The sequence below is a fragment of the Heptranchias perlo genome, chromosome 3 (assembly GCF_035084215.1).
Source record: "Heptranchias perlo isolate sHepPer1 chromosome 3, sHepPer1.hap1, whole genome shotgun sequence".
NCBI classification, from domain to species: domain Eukaryota; kingdom Metazoa; phylum Chordata; class Chondrichthyes; order Hexanchiformes; family Hexanchidae; genus Heptranchias; species Heptranchias perlo.
In genome coordinates this window covers 101,983,150-102,000,156 of record NC_090327.1, presented here as the reverse complement: position 1 = coordinate 102,000,156, position 17,007 = coordinate 101,983,150, and the positions used below count along the sequence as shown (strand labels likewise).

Here is a 17,007-nt window from a genome sequence, read left to right as displayed (position 1 = left end):
CCGTGACATTTTGGCCTGCGTAGAGTAATTATGTTATGATGTTGCACCATCACTGAAGGTAATGACTAAGTTCATGCGCAATTACATCACAATGCAACATTATGATGTCGCCAGCAAAACACACTGCTGCAGTTATTGGCGCCAGTTAGATTGGCGCAGCCCAAGGAAATCCAGTCAAGAATGGGCCTTCCTGGCCACTAGCCCAAAAAAAATTGCAGCAGGTTAGATATGGTTGCTGGCTGCGGGAGACCCACCTAATGGGATAGTAACTGATGAGCAATATAAAAATGGCCAATGAGTTTAACACTGGCTGCAAAGTGGTAAGTAATTGGAATCTGACAAGTGGACAAAAAATATTTTTAAAATTAATTTTCTGATACTCACATAAGGCTAAATGTTGATAAGCCTATAAAACTTAATGTGTGCAATGTCTTTAGAAATTTTTTTTTTCCAAGATTGAAAGACTTGTTGTAGTGTAAACCGAATGATGACAAAGAATCACAATCAGATTCAAACAAATCAAATTCTAAAATAGTGTTCATTTAACAATGCATTTCATCCTGCACGTGTAACAAATTCTACTGTTAGTCATCCATTGCATTGGTTGAGCATTTACTTCAGTAAGAACACGATTATCCATATTTGATACCAATTAGTTGCAGCATGGATGTTTTTTGGTACTTCAGTTTACATTAATAAACTAATTTGTATTTTTTTATTAAGTAATTGTTTCCAAGTTTGGTAGATCAGGGATGTTTGGGTTTTTAAAAAGAAGTTAGTTTGACATAATTAACTTTATATAAGGTTAATGTAGGTATGTATGTTTTGCTCTTACTGTGTAACTTTATTTTTTTCTTACAGTTGGATGAGAAGGCTGAATCGTTTTCTCGGGTGAGTAATAAGTAGTCGTCGTGATCTCTGTATTCCATTGATAATGTTGTCAGCTCCATTGAGGGCTGAAATAGTTTGCAAAGTTACATATTTGGCAAAGACAGCGTGTTCAGCTACTTTTGTCTGAGGTCAATGGGAACGCATGGAATAGCATACTTTCAATTTTTCTTTGGAATTTAAAATATTTTCAATGCTGAAAGTGACAGGCCCGAGATAATTTGGGGACAAGAAGGAAGGGGACGGTGATGGGAAGTGTCATTGATCCAGACCCTGTTTAACTGAGTGAACGCAGAGCTACATTTAGAATTCTTGGGGCCCTGGGCTTATGATGGAAAAGAGAAAGAGTGCAAAACTTCAACTTTAGGAAGAGGGATTATGAAGGGCGAGCTAAGGAAGCAGAACTGGGCAGCACTGTTAGATGAGAAATGCATAGTAGGAAAGTGGATCATGTTTACACATACTGTGCAGAGTACAGAACAGATACAGACTTCTGGGGAAGAAAGATAACCAAGGGAGAAGACCAATCTCGGTAACAATGGAAGTTACGTGGAGAATAAGGGCACAAAGGGAATTTTTTTCCTCAAGTGTAACGCTATGGGTAGCATGGTGGATTGAGGCGAATATAGAAACAATGTAAAGGAGGCAAAGAAACTGGTCAGGGAAGTTAAAATAGAAAATGAGTTGGGATAGCAGGAAATTTTAAAAGAAATATCAAGCATTTCGATAAATATATTTACATCAAGCAAGTGAAAATGGGAATGGTGGCATTGAAAGATCCCAAAAGTGATTTGATAAGTGACCAAGGAATAGTACATATACTAAATAAATTCTTCTTCTCTGTGTTCACAGAGGACACCATGGGCAGTTCCCCTAGTTCACAAATTTGTATTTTGGGATAGGGGATGGGAAGAACTGAGCAAGTGCTAAAAGAAATGGAGGACAAGGTACCAGACCTGGATAGACTTCATACAAGGGTACTTGACGAACTGGCTTGCGATCCTGGTCACATCTTTACCACTATCTTTTTAAGGCATTAATTGCAACTGGTTTAAGGTCTGGGGGTTGGAAAATAGTTACCACAGCACCAATCTTCAAAAAGGCAGAGGGATGACCCATTAAACTATCGGCCAATGAACCTAACTTCTGTTGTTGATGAAGTACTAGAAGGCAATTGAAAGAGAGGATAGTGAAACACCTGGTAGCAATGGTAAGTAAAGATGACCCAGCATGGATTTATGAAAGGAAGGTCTTGCCTAATAAATTTATTGGAGTTCTATAAGGACAGAGTTGTTGATGGTGAAAATTCTATGGATGCGATATATTCAGATTTCAGCAAGGGTTTTTATACTATACCAATTTAGGCACAGCAAGGTACCACATACAGCAATGAAATAAATGACCAGATAATCTGTTTTAGTGATACTGGTTAAGGGATAAATATTAGCCAAGACTCCAGGAGAACTCCCCTTATCTTTGAAATGGTGCCATGGGATCTTTTACATCCACCTGAGAGGGCAGACGGGGCTCTGTTTAATGTCTCATCCGAAAGACAGCACCTCCGGCAGTACAGCACTCCCTCAGTACTGCACTGAAGTGTCGGCCTGGATTATGTACTCAAGTCTGTGGAGTGTGGCTTGAATCCACATCCTTCTGGTTCAGAGGTGTGAGTGCTACCTACTGAGCCACGGCTGACATGACCACTACACTACCTAGAAATTGCTAGTGCAAGAAGATGATTTAAAATTGCTAGTGGAAGAAGATTCAGGGACTCTTGATCCATCACTTTCCTATATCCACTGAAAGGGGGGTGGGGGGAGAAGTGACTCCTCTGTTACTATGGATACTCAAAAATCCACTGTACTTCAAGCATTATAATCTCACACCAATTGTGACTATCTTGGATCACAATGAATCAGTATAGCTCAAAATCATTCAATCCACATAGTGGCACAGGACAAAAATACAATAGACATTTCAGGGATATTTTCAGATGGTGAAAGATGCTTTTTGAGGTAATGAGGAAAGTAGTTTCATTTACATCACATTTCAGAATGATAACGTTTTCCACTGAGGATTAACAACTTTCCTGAAGAATCAACAAATTTTACATTCATTTCTTGAAACACGTATTGGACCATAGCTTCCCCCCCTCCCCCCCCAAACTTCAGAATATTTAACAGTTATTCTGTTTTTGACTGAAAGGCATCAGAGCGTTGTGGAAAGCCTTCAGGAAAGGGAACCTATCATCCCAATATGCTCTGGCCTACATGTAATTTGAACCCACACTATGTGGGTTTACTGTTCATGCCCTCTGACGTGGCCTGACAAGCAACTCAGTTGTAAAAATAATTGCTACTCAAGAAGGCAGTCCAACACCACCTTCTCGGGGCACCTCTGGATGGGCAATAAATGCGGCTTTGCTAGCATTGTGCACATTCTGAGAACAAACTTTAAAAAAAAAAAATTATCCTTTTTAATGGAATCTCTGTACAGCATATATTAATTGCTCAGATAAGACAGCAGTTTTTCTCAGCAGTGTCTCTTGTATATGGGGCCGGTCAACCCATTATGCCTGCGCTGGGTTAGCTCTTTAACTGGAGCTGTCTACTGTAATCCCATTGCCCTGCCCTTTCCCTGGATCCTTTTATAGTGTACCTTTTCAAATATTTATCCAGTTCCCTTTCAAATGATGTTATAGTCTCTGCTCCAATAGCCACTTGTGGTAAAGCACACAGTGTTTTAATAACCTGCTGTATGAAAAAGTTTTCTTCCAACTCTCCCCTTCATTCTTTAGCGATCATCCTTAGTCTATGCCCTCTTGTTACCCATTCACCAAGCCAGTTGAAACAATCTTTCACTATTTACGCCCTGAAAACCTGTCATAATTCTGAATTTTTTTTACACTTCCCCCCCCCCCCCCCCCCCCCACTTAACCTCCTCTGTTCCAGTAAGCATCAATTAAATATAAATTAATTGGAGTTTAATTCATGAGAAATGAAGTTTGTGAAAGACAGCACCAAACCATGACCGGAGAAATTGTTAGAGACCCTATAAAATTAGTGGGTAGTTAAAATTTTTAGTAAAGCTATATAATTCCTGTCAAAATTGAAAAATGTTATTGTTTCACAAAGCATCTTAACAGGTACCATACCTCATCCACATTGTTTTTGCATGGTTCTTAACTCAATCCAATGTGATTTGCAGGTTAGTTGGATAAAGTCCAAATCAAATGCTCGTCTTGATTTCACATGATTAAGGGTTTAATTTCATGCTGTTTTGTACAAAGAATGTTATGTGGCTTTCTGAATAACCTTACATCGGTTTAGCTTAATGCCAGCAAATAAAATTGTAACTCTGCCTAAGAGCTTTGATTGGATGAAGCATCAGTTCACACACCTTAATGAATTTTAAATGTTACTTCCAGCTATCAATGTAGGAGCTTTTTAAAAGTGAAATTTTGGAATTTGTAGTTATTATCCTTCACATTTTGAGGAAACTTCATCACAATGAATCATAAACAACAGCCTATTACTCGTACATTCTATTCACCAGAATTTGCACAGACGTCGGGGTTGGCGAGATTTAGCCAGGAAACTAGCAGGTCTCTGAACTCGTGGCATTTATCAAATTTATTGGCGGGGAAAAACCTCCGCTGAAAATAGAAAAATTAATGAGGTTCATTTAAAAAATAATATTTTAAATTAATTCTTGAGATTTGGGTGTCACTGGCAAGGCCGGCATTTATTGCCCATTCTTAGCAGTTTGATACGAGCAGCTTGATTGGCCACTTAAGAGGGCAGTTAAGTGTCAACCACGTTGGTGTGGGACTGGAGTCATATATAGGCCAGATTGGGTAAGGACGGCACGTTTCCTTCCATAAAGAACATGAGTGAACCAGTTGGGTTTTTATGACAATCTGACAATTCATTGTTTCTTTTACTGATACCAGCTTTTTATTTTCAGATTTTTTAAACTGAATTCAAATTCTCAAACTGCAATAGTGGGATTTGAACTCGTGTTCTCTGGATTATTCGCCCAGGCCGCTGGATTACTAATCCAAAGGAAAGAAAGAAAGACTTGCGTTTATATAGCGTCTTTCAAGACATTAGGACGTCCCAAAGCGCTTTACAGCCAATGAAGTACTTTTGAAATGTAGTCACTTTTATAATGTAGGAAATGCGGCAGCCAATTTGCCCATAGCAATGAGATAATGACCAGATAAGCTGTCTTAGTGATGTTGGTTGAGGGATAAATATTAGCCAGGACACTAGAAGAACTCCCCTGTTCTTCTTCGCAATACTGCCATGGGATCTTTTATATCCATCTGAGAGGGCAGACGGGGCTTGGTTTAATGTCTCATCCGAAGGACAGCACCTCTGGCAGTGCAGTACTCCCTCAGTACTGCACTGAAATGTCAGCCTGGATTATGTGTTCAAACCTGTGGAGTGTGGCTTGAACCCACATCCTTCTGACTCATAGGGTGTGAGTGCTACCTATTGAGCCACGGCTGACATGACCACTACACTACCTAGAAATTGCTAGTGCAAGAAGATGATTTAAAATTGCTCGTGAAAGAAGATTTGAGGATTCTTGATCCATCACTTTCACTCATCCACTGACCAGGGGGGCTTGGGGTGGGGGGAGGGGGTGACTCCTTTGTTACTATGGATACTGAAGAATCCACTGTACTTCAAGCATTATAATCTCTCACCCATCGTGATTATCTTGGATCACAATGAACCAGTGTGCCCAAAACCGTTCAATCCACATAGTGGCATAGGACAAAAATACAATAGACATTTCAAGGATATTTTCAGATGGTGAAAGATGCTTTCTGAGGTAATGAGGAAAGTAGTTTCATTTACATCACCTTTCAGAATGATAACATTTTCCACTGAGGATTAATATCTTGCCTGAAGAATCAACAATTTTTACATTCATTTCTTGAAATGTGTATTGGATCATTATCCCCCCCCCCCAACTTCAGAATATTTAACAGTTATTCTGCTCTACCGATTGCCATGCAGTCAAAGCAGAAGTTCTGTGTCTTGAAATTCACTCTTCCTTGTTTCCATGGCAATTAACACACAATCCGTCTTTCTTTCACCTACCAGCCTGCTTCTCGAAATGCAGTTGCAGGGTTGTCAGCAGCGACACTGGCCTCACTTGGGGGATCTTCCTCCCGACGAGGGAGTGGGGATACGAGTAGCATGCTGGATCCAGATGTTTCGCTCAGTGAATTGCGGGTAAGGTTTATTAAACTATATACATGCATAGACCTGGATAATTGTAACTTTTTTTAAACGCTTCTATCTAATGACCGAATTCTTGTAGCGTTGTGTGCACCAAAAATATAAACTGCAGAATTTCAGTTTGATGTTTTTGTTCCCTCCCCCCTCCCATTTATCCATTGGTTCATTCCATGTGTCCAACAGGATATCTATGAGCTTAAGGACCAGATACAAGATGTAGAGGGGAGATACATGCAGGGATTAAAAGAACTTAAGGTATCAGGGCCATGTCCCCCAGCATGTTTTTTCTGTCTCCTGTGGCTGTCCTACTGGGAATTTGAGCTGCACTCTTTTAACATGCTAGAGCAGAGTCTCTCTGTAGTATTTGACTAACTTTTTTTTGGCTGAGTGGTAGAGATTTGGGTAATTATGGCATGTGCTTTTATCTGAATGTAACCCTTACAGTAATTCATGTTATTGTGTGGATTGTACAGAGTTTGATGAATAACTTTATTGTCTCAAAGCAACTAGCCACCAACTGTAGGGATTTAAGCAAAATACCTGTGACCCACAAAGGTGGAAAACTATTGCACTTGTTTGAATCCTGACCTATGGCCTGATTTGGCTTGAATTTCAGCAGTTCACTATTTTGCGTAATTTATTGTATGTTTGAAATGTGAACATAGAACCAGCAATGGAGAGCTCTGCATTCTCAGTCTTCGAAAAATTTCTTGGGGAATTTTGGAGGGTTTGTTTTGAACCTTTCAGAAATGGATAAAAAATGGGAAAGTTGGGTGGGGTGGGTGAAGTCAAAATTTCAGTGGAAATTGAAGGAAAAAATGATCTTGCACAGCTTTTTTTAAAAAAGGTATGCTTTTCAGCATAATTCATTCTCTGTGCATTTTGTATATTCGTGGATGTGTTTTTTTTTAAAAAAAGACCAAGGTATTATTCCAGGACTCCTTAACCATTGGAATGCAAGGTTGAAAGAGAAAGTGCAGGTTTTTGGAAAGCCGGAAGTTGCTTTTGCAGTTCAAATGCAGGTAAAATAATTGGTAACATCAGAATTTTAATCAGAAGGCCAAAAAAGGGTAAAATCCTGACAAAAAAACTAACCAAAGGGTAAGCTAAAGGAAATTTTTCAGTTTAGAAACTGGAAGCATGGAGCCCTGTGAATGTTTGAGAAGAGAGGAAAAGAGACAAGGTGATGCTTCATTGTTTCTGGATAGAAAAATAGTCTTTCTGTTTTTTTTAAACTTCAAAGAATTTCACAGCCAGTACCAATTTAAAAACATAAAAAATTGCTTTTCATCATGGAAATGTAAGGGACTATATTCACTTTAATAATCTTTCACGTGATTGCTCGTTATCTGTGTAATTGTGTTGAGTAAAAATGTTATGCAGTTATGGCTTCTGCTTCTGCATGGCAAGAGTATTGGCAATAGATGTTTTTTCTAACAAAGCCTCACTTTTCCTTTGCCTATATTTGTAAGGGTTCCTAGTACTAAGGTTGTTCATAGATAGTGTAGCTTAACTGGTCATAAGGTGTTACTTATGCCTAAACTATCATTATTATGGTCTTGTTACCTGATTTTCAAAATTTACACCTTGCTACTGTTTGCTTTCTGCTTGCCTTTAATTGTTGCTGCTACAGCAGAAGGAAATTCTTTCACCAGGCTTGACCAGGCTATGAATTTTAATTAGATGCTTGGGCAAGTGAAAATACTCTGAGACCGAGGGAGCTATAGCTCACCTGCAAGAGTGGTATAAAACATGGAGGCCAAAAAAATGTCAAGAGTTTAAAGAAACAGCCAAGAAATCCCTGAAGCGTAACCTCCATGGAGGAGGAGAGCTGTTTCACTTAGCTGGTTAAGGTTGCTTTCAACAACTCGTTACTGTATAGAGGTAAATATTGACTTGTTTCTCCAAACAGAAAGGCATTTGTATGTAGCATATTCACTGGGATTCATCTAAAGAATGTTAGAGACTTAGCAACTACTAAAATAGTTTATTTTTCCTTTTCTGGAACTACTTATTATTAATTTGAATTAATTTAACTTTTTTACTGGAAGTCTAGCAAAATGTGGTGATTGTAAGCTCATGTTACCTTTAATCTAATTTTGGGTCCATGAATACCTGCACTTACCACCTTTCACCAGGATCAAATTGTATTCATAGATAGAGGGATGGAGTTTGAGGGGCGGTTGTTATGTTTACCTGCAGCAGCATGTACTGTGAAAACAAAACACTAACTGAGATCTAGTTTCTAAACAGAAGATTTAATTTGAAGGTTTTCTATGAGCCCAAATTATGCATTGTTTTCAAAGAGCTGTTTCCAATGCTCTGTAACTAAGACACGCAGGAAATTTAGGTAAACTGACTTCTGGATGTTGGAATGCAGGCAGTAAAACTTTGGCACGAGCTGCTGGCTGTTTGTTTGACTGGTCTAATTTTTAAATGCTTTTAACACAAAATAGTAGAAAATAAAATTGCTTGTAGCACTATTTTTGTCCCTATAATTCCTCTTTATTGTATTTATTATTGAAGTTTTAATTTACAAAAGGAAAACTGAGGGAGCAACTGTGGGAATTGATTGATATTTGTTTATTACAGTGATAAAATGATTATAATTTGGCAACCTGTAATCATGTTGACATTTTTTTTCCTCTCACCCTCCACGTTACTATCGGATCAGGTTTATGCATTGCCGCATGTTCTCTGTTTGCAGTTGTTTTCAATCATATTGATCCTGTCACCGGAATTAGTTATCTTTGAATTGCAGGATTCCTTATCAGAAGTAGAAGAGAAATATAAAAAAGCTATGGTCTCCAATGCACAACTAGATAATGAAAAATCTAACCTCATCTACCAAGTGGATACACTAAAAGATGTTATTGAAGAAATGGAGGAGCAGATGGCAGAGCTTTATAGAGAGAATGAGGAAAAATCAAAGGTAATTGATTATGAGTAACGACAGCGGTGCCTGGGAGTTGCTGTTCGTTTTTCACTTAAAATGAAGATGTGTTTTCTTAACATTATGTTGATCAAAAGGTTCCTTCGGGGGTAATAATTGCAATGTTGCAAATTTGATTTTTTTTAATTGAGACAAATTATTAGACTTTGTTGTTGCAGCAGGAGCAATGTCTGTTCAATTGCCTCTTCAGGGAGGTATGTAGTGTTTACTGTAGTGGGTGGGTTGTGTATATAATTACTTCTGATGGTGTTTACACATTTTAAGAAGAAAACAATCTTTGCCAAAACACTTTGTTGTGCTAAATATTTTAATTTGAGATGCTGTATGAAATTATCCAAAGATGTTCCATTTAAAAGAGGGATGCTGGGATATGTATATTCAAGAGTGGAAACAAACCTACTAAGTGATAAATCTGGTTAAAGGGTGGTGACTTGAGGAGCAGAGTTCATTACATTTTTGCAAGTCAATGTCTGATGGTGAAATTAAAATGTTTGATTTTTAAAAAAAAAATCAAATTTAAGAAAGGAGGAAGAAAGAACAAACATGGATTTTTATAACACCTCATCACACCTTTCAGGATGTCCCAAAGCACTTCCAACCAGTTAGTTACTTTTGAAGTCCAGTCACTGCTATTATGTTGGTGAGCAAAGCAGCCATTTTCTGCACAGCAAATAAGATATATGAGCAGTTCATCTATTTTTTTGGTGGTGATGCTTGAGGGAGAACTCTAAGTCCTTCAATTAGTGCCATGGGATGTTTTATGTCCACCTGAATCCCGGGAACATATATGCACGAAGATCCACCTGAATCCCTGGAACAAGCAGACGGGGAACATTTGCCAGAATCCCACCCGGGATCAGGCAGACGGGGGATATCCACCTGAATCCAGGGAGCAGGCAAATTCACCCATATTGTTTGGTCCAGAGTGAAGAACACAACATATTGGCCCTGATATTTACGAGGCAGCAGGGAGGGTGTGCATTCGTCCTGGAGAAACCTGGCAAGGCTGGGGACGCAGAGGTCCTGCTTAATTTAATGGCAGAACCTCCGTGGCTGCAGTGTGTACCATCCACAGTATGCACCCCAGAAACTCGCCAAGGCTTCTTCGACAGCGCCTCCCAAACCCGCAACCTCGACCACCTGGAAGGAAAAGGGCAGCAGTCACATGGGAACAATACCACCTCCACATTCCCCTCCAAGTCACACGCCATCCCGACTTGGAAATATATCATGGTTCCTTCATCGTCGCTGAGTCAAAGTCCTGGAACTACTTAACAGCACTGTGGGAGAACCTTCACCACATGGACTGCAGTGGTTCAAGAAGGCGGCTCACCACCACCTTCTCAAGGGCAATTAGGGATGGGCAATAAATGCTGGCCTTGCCAGCGATGCCCACATCCCATGAACAAATTTTTAAAAAATTATAATTTTTTTCTTGTTTTCTGCCTAGTAGCCGGCCAAATTGACAGGTTGCCAGCTGCTGGGTGGGAAAACCAGCGCCAGGAGGTTGCAGCCGGGTACCCTTGTGGACGGTCCCTGGCAATTGGGAGGGAATTGCGGGCTGCAGATCAGGGCTTGGGGGTGGTGGGTCGCCGATCATGGCAGGGGCTAAAGAGAGGCTGTGATCGGCAGAAGGGAGGCCGAAGGCTTCCTTGAGGGGCGTGGGAGAGCACTCTGGCTCCTCCTGGCCCACAAGTAGTGCTATAAAAAGCACTTAACCTTCTGGAGCCGGCAGCTCCTGCCTCCATTTCGCTGCCGGTTTTCCCAAGCCCTGGGAAACCGGTTTTCCAAGCTCTGGGAAACCTGGCTGGCAGCAGCTAAATTTAAATCAAGCTCCCAATTGCACTGAGAGCCCAATTTAAATATGTTAATGAAGTGTCCAACCTCTCCTTGTCGGGACACTCGCACGGCACACTACCTGCTGCCATTAAAATAGAGGCAGGTGCATACTTGTCTGGTTGGGGTGGCATTTTGCGTTTTTAAGCATTTAAACCTCCCCTGCCCCAGACCACCTCCCGCCTGTCGTGGGGGGTTTAATATCAAGGTCATTAAGTGTTGTACCTAACATAGTGCTGCCACTGACTACTTAAACGTGAAGGAGCTTCATTCCCTATCCTGGTCATCCCTCACTCAGCACAAAAGCTTACAAGAGTTTGAGAAGGCACTCTGGTTGAGGAGAGCATAGCTGAGTCATACAGATTATGAAGGTCCCAGGTTTGGTTTCCGGCCTATGTTGAGTTGGCTGATCCCAGCCAGGGTGGTAATATGGATGCTACAATTAGCCTCTATTCCCCTTAATTAAGTAAAAAGGCTTCAGCCAGAGTTTGCACTATTCAGCAACCCCTGATGCAAGCAAGCATGTGTGTGCATCAGGTGAAAACTGGATTGGGCTCAGCTCTGATGCTCCCCATGGTCAAATAATGGCCAACCCTATGCTCACACATAAAGAAAAGTGTGATCAGCAGGTGCTGCTCAACCTCTACCATGGCAGCAAGAAGTCAACATGTTCAGGAAAGGAGGGAAAACCAAGAAAAAAAAAAGGACAAGATTCCCAACAATGAACATTAATCAGGACTGTCAGTCCCAGTCAGCCAAAGTAGCACTTTTCGTGAGAGTTATTGTTACGCGTTGGCTGCCTTGAGATCAGGTCCCAAAGTTGAAAGAACAGTACCCTAGCCCACAGTGCCCCTTGGTTTCCCATGATCTGCTCATTAATAACATCAGAAGAAAATGTGGTAGTGTCTTAACAAAATATGAATAGATTTTTAAAAAACAATGCTTAAACTATCGCTTTTTTTTCAGGAACTGGAACGACAAAAACATATGTGTAGTGTGTCACAACATAAAGTAGAAGAACTAAAAGAGGGTATTCGGCAAAGAGATGAACTTATAGAGGTAGGTGGAAGGTGAAGACCCGTGTGCTTGTCAAAAGTTCTGTTCTGGGTGTTTCCATAAATTGATAAAGTAATTTCTACAGTTGGGAGAAAATGACCCGTGATTCCTGGATTCTTGGCACCATAGGACTCGTTAACTGTCAGGTTGGAGATTGCTGCTGGAAATTTGCTAGTAGTTGCTTTGAGATTGTGTCACAGTTTTGAATTGTTTGCAGCCAATGTGCTGAATATTTTGAGATGCTGTGTATTTCAAAAACTAAGAATTCAGCCTATAACTTTGGAATTTCTAACATCAAATTATAATTTTTTTTTTAAAAAGCAGACATTAGATTACTATAGATGATACTAAGAAATCAGTAATATATTCACTATATAATCTGTACCAGCAAATGAGGTGGATTATTTATATGAATTTATGTTAAATATGTACAAAACATTTGTTCTTCGGGATATAAATTTATTATTTAACATAATTGTAGGAAGCCCTAGTTGTAGAATGTCCTAAATGTTTTTATTTAATACTTTAGATGCTGTCATCTTTAGCTAAAAAGTGCAATAAGTAGTAATTCCCCAGAGGCATACCTAATAGCTAAGTGAAGTTGGGTAAATATATGTATATAATAACAGAATCAGATTCTCGAGCTGGATTCACTGCATTTTAAATAGGTTTAAAAGGGACCATCACCTGTCCACAAGTCAACTTTACACCATTGATGTTTGTAATCTATACATGGATCCTATAGGCACCCCATTGATTTGTATCACTAGAGGAAAGACTGAAAAAGCAAGGTCGAACGTTGCACGCTTCCTTCTCCAGCAATACTTAAATGAGGGAAAGTTTATAGTATCCTCTGTAGGTAGTCTAAGGCCAGCTGATACCTAACAGCAGCTGCATTTCTTTTTGAATTTGCATTATTCATCTTTCTGCAATCCTTTATTTCTAAATCGTACACTTATCGCTTGGTGTATTCATTTTGTTCAACCCCTTTAAATTCATCTTTTTCCTCTTAACCGCCTGTTCTGACTTTTGCTCTCACCAATGCTGAACCTCCCCTCCTCGTCTTTGGCCCTTTCTGTAGGAGAACAAGTGTCTGCAGCAGAGGGTGGACACCCTCACCAGGGAAGTGTTTGATCTGCAGGAAACTGTCGACTGGAAAGACAAAAAAATTGGGGTAGGAGGTCAAATTGAGTATTAGGATTGTGATTGCATGAGGTGTTATTTGTTGACTGGGTAGTAAATGTGATCTCCCATTCTACCATTCAGTGTATTGGAGCATGATATAGTTATTACAGAATTTAAGCAAAAGGCAAACTGCCTCATCACATATCTTTAGTGTAAATGTTCAGTGTAATTTGTCCCATTTGTTTTCTGTATACTATGTATGACACAGATTTACCTTTATGGTTTGTTTGCTTAATCAAACATCTCAAAGCATGTGACATATTACAGTAGTTGTGCACTGTGAAGTAGGATTGATGAATCTTGAAGTTGTAGTTGAAGATGAGAGTTTTAGTTTTTCCAAACTTCATCCCATTGCTTTCCCACTCCCTACACTGGCTCACCTGCTATATTCATGTCTTTGTTGCAATTTACATACACTTTCTCTTCTCTGCCATGTTCTTTATCTTGCTTGCTGTCCTGTGCTCAGGCTCTAGAGAGGCAGAAAGACTACTTTGACTGCATTAGGAATGAGCGTGATGAACTGAGAGATGAGTTGGCTGATCTAAGGGAAAAAACAAAGGTAGGAAATGTACGTGGTTAAGGCAAAACAGTGTTCAAGATGACTTTTTGTTTGGGTTTGTGATGAAAACTTTTATTTTTGGTTAAAATCAGCAGCAGTAAAACTTGTGACTGAAAATTGAATAACAATACATCATAATTTAAAAGGGAGCATTACTGTTTCTTAATTGCAAATTTCAATGACACAGCAGCAGAAGGTTCAGAATGGTTGGTTATTTTGTTTGTAGGTAAACTAATTTGCAATGATAATTACTTTTCAAATAAATTTTCCTTTTTTGTTTTTGTTAAACTTACCTTCCCTTTGAATTTACAATACCAATTCACCCTCACCTCACCGAAGAATGTGCTGTTGGGTTAAAAAAGTTAAGATATTACGCATTCAAATAGAGTAAAAGTAGCCCTGTGAAACAAAGCACAAAATTTGCATCTTTATTTTAAACAAAAAAGAAAGCTGTGTTAATCTTTTTGCTTGTTTCACAGAGATTAATGTTCACCTCTGATTATTCATAGCATTTCCATTCAATGCATGATTTTGATCGTTAGGTCCCCTGTACAGTAAGCTGGGAGAGAGAACTTGCTCATCATGGTCTTGTACCACTCCATCTAACATCTTTTTTTCTCTCACCTCATTTGGTGAGGCAGTACCTCTGCTACGTTGTTTTGCTTTGACAGCTGAGCTCTCCCATGTTTGTATGGATTAACTATTTCAGTTTTCAAATGGAGATCTCAGTACTATTTAGCCACATTGTACATGCTAAATGTAACCCAAATTCTATAAGACAATGACATAAATAACCTCCAGTGTTAATAAAACCTGGGCAGGTTATCCCATCAAACAGAACAGATAAAACCACACATACTGCACACAGTGATAGTGACAATGTTGTGAAGATGAGTGTCACTGTTGCTAAAGATACCCCCTTCAGACAAGTTAAATGTTGCTTATCCTCATCTTCATGCCCCATATCCAGGTTAATGACCAATGTCGCCTTCACCTCAAAAATGGCCCTCGATTTCCATTTGGGTATCAAAAAACTGGCTTAATCTTGAGGAAGTAACTATCAATTCAGGATCTCCTTAATTTGAGCTACCATTCTCCCAATTTTGTGTTGGATTCACAGTGAATACTTATACTTAATCTCACTCTGACATGGTGGTGAATTCTGTCTCGCCTAACTCCCAATGCCAGTTCAGTGGATTAGTGAGTTCATTAATTATTGATACAAATCCTGCAGAACTTGGACCCAATACTGGTTCCAAATAGCGCTGAGATAAATGAATTGCTTAAAGATCAAGATAATTTTTATTACAGATAAACATGATGTGAAGAGATGGAAAGGATATATCCAGCAAATTTTAAACCAAACTGGCCTGCTCTCGCTTCATGATTTTCATTCTCTAAATTCTATATGAACTACTGATCAGTGCTGGGAATATTCAAAGAAAGGAAGTGTGCTAAGCAGTTAGGAAACTTAAGAGTCATAAAACCCAAATCTGAAAAAATACTTTAATGACCTAGGGAACAAAGGACTAACCCAATGGTTACAGCATTTCATGGAAAAAGAAGCGCCACCTACAGACAGGAAATGTGAAATTATCGTCAAGATTCCAAAGCAAGGAGTCATAAGCTGATGTGAGAACTGGAGAGGCAATGTTAACATTAGTTTCTGGAAAAGTGTCATTGACAATTATCTTGGCACATTCTGTAAACACATGTGATGACCTACTACAGAAGGAATGAGTAGACTTAGACAGGGCAGACCTTCTCTGAAATCTCATTCAGCAACATAATGAATGAACTAATTCCATGCAACACTGCTGACTTTGGGAAATTGTACATTACAAGTAGTTAAAGTACCATATGCTTCAGTCTCTCAGTGCCTTTTTGTTCAAAAGTATTTTCATGCTTCTGAAGATAAATATGTATAACATGTCCATGTGCTTAGTGGTATTTGATGCTGTTTGTTCATTTGAAATTGTTTTGTGTGTATGGTTATAGTACAATTACATGAAGGTGTGTATTTACATTTGAATCTGCTTAATATTTATTTTTGTTGGTTAGGAATAAGAATCCTTGTATGGAGAACTAGATTAAATGTGTGAAAAGCGTACAGAGCAAGGGTGTTTAAAACTGCGACCACGTGCCTGGGCAATCCACACCTCGAAGCACGGTCCTATTTTTGAAAACAAATTCTTTTATAAAGCCTTGATATTTCTTTTTTTGATGGTTCTGTTTGAATTTTGTGGGCCTGGTTGCTTGGAAAGGTCTGTTCTTAGCGTTCTAAATTGGAACATCTTGATCTGTTAGTATCAGCAGCTGGAGATGAGAGTCTGGGTCTTCCAATTGCATTAATTTAACTCTGCTGGTAACACATTGATTTAAAAAATGTCAATAATTGAAATTATTTTTAAAATATCTTTTTAAGATATCCGATGTTAAAATTATGCCCATAAAACAGAAGAAAATAGTGCAACAGCTTCTGCTAAATTCACTTTATCTTTTTCAGATATGCTGTTTTTAAAATAAACACAAACTATAGTATAGAATCATAGAATCATAGAAGTTACAACATGGAAACAGGCCCTTCGGCCCAACATGTCCATGTCGCCCAGTTTATACCACTAAGCTAGTCCCAATTGCCTGCACTTGGCCCATATCCCTCTATACCCATCTTACCCATGTAACTGTCCAAATGCTTTTTAAAAGACAAAATTGTACCCGCCTCTACTACTCCCTCTGGCAGCTCGTTCCAGACACTCACCACCCTTTGAGTGAAAAAATTGCCCCTCTGGACCTTTTTGTATCTCTCCCCTCTCACCTTAAATCTATGCCCCCTCGTTATAGACTCCCCTACCTTTGGGAAAAGATTTTGACTATCGACCTTATCTATGCCCCTCATTATTTTATAGACTTCTATAAGATCACCCCTTAACCTCCTACTCTCCAGGGAAAAAAGTCCAAGTCTGTCTAACCTCTCCCTGTAAGTCAAACCATCAAGTCCCGGTAGCATCCTAGTAAATCTTTTCTGCACTCTTTCTAGTTTAATAATATCCTTTCTATAATAGGGTGACCAGAACTGTACACAGTACTCCAAGTGTGGCCTCACTAATGCCCTATACAACTTCAACAAGACATCCCAACTCCTGCATTCAATGTTCTGACCAATGAAACCAAGCATGCCGAATGCCTTCTTCACCACCCTATCCACCTGTGACTCCACTTTCAAGGAGCTATGAATCTGTACTCCTAGATCTCTTTGTTCTATAACTCTCCCC

General features: G+C 39.3%; 1 protein-coding gene across 18 annotated transcripts in view; it reads left to right on the top strand.

Annotated features, from left to right (window-relative positions):
- lrrfip2 (leucine rich repeat (in FLII) interacting protein 2) overlaps positions 1 to 17,007 on the top strand; it is a 166,420-nt gene that overhangs the window by 133,650 nt on the left and 15,763 nt on the right. For 10 of the 18 annotated variants that reach the window (XM_067981348.1, XM_067981344.1, XM_067981345.1 and 7 more), the window contains 7 exons: positions 862 to 891; positions 6,006 to 6,137; positions 6,327 to 6,398; positions 8,905 to 9,075; positions 11,899 to 11,991; positions 13,070 to 13,162; positions 13,640 to 13,732. In XM_067981348.1, the coding sequence (XP_067837449.1) occupies positions 862 to 891; positions 6,006 to 6,137; positions 6,327 to 6,398; positions 8,905 to 9,075; positions 11,899 to 11,991; positions 13,070 to 13,162; positions 13,640 to 13,732 (684 nt within the window). The remainder of the gene's footprint in view (positions 1 to 861; positions 892 to 6,005; positions 6,138 to 6,326; positions 6,399 to 8,904; positions 9,076 to 11,898; positions 11,992 to 13,069; positions 13,163 to 13,639; positions 13,733 to 17,007) is intronic. The other 8 variants (XM_067981364.1, XM_067981346.1, XM_067981350.1 and 5 more) reach the window with 5 other exon arrangements.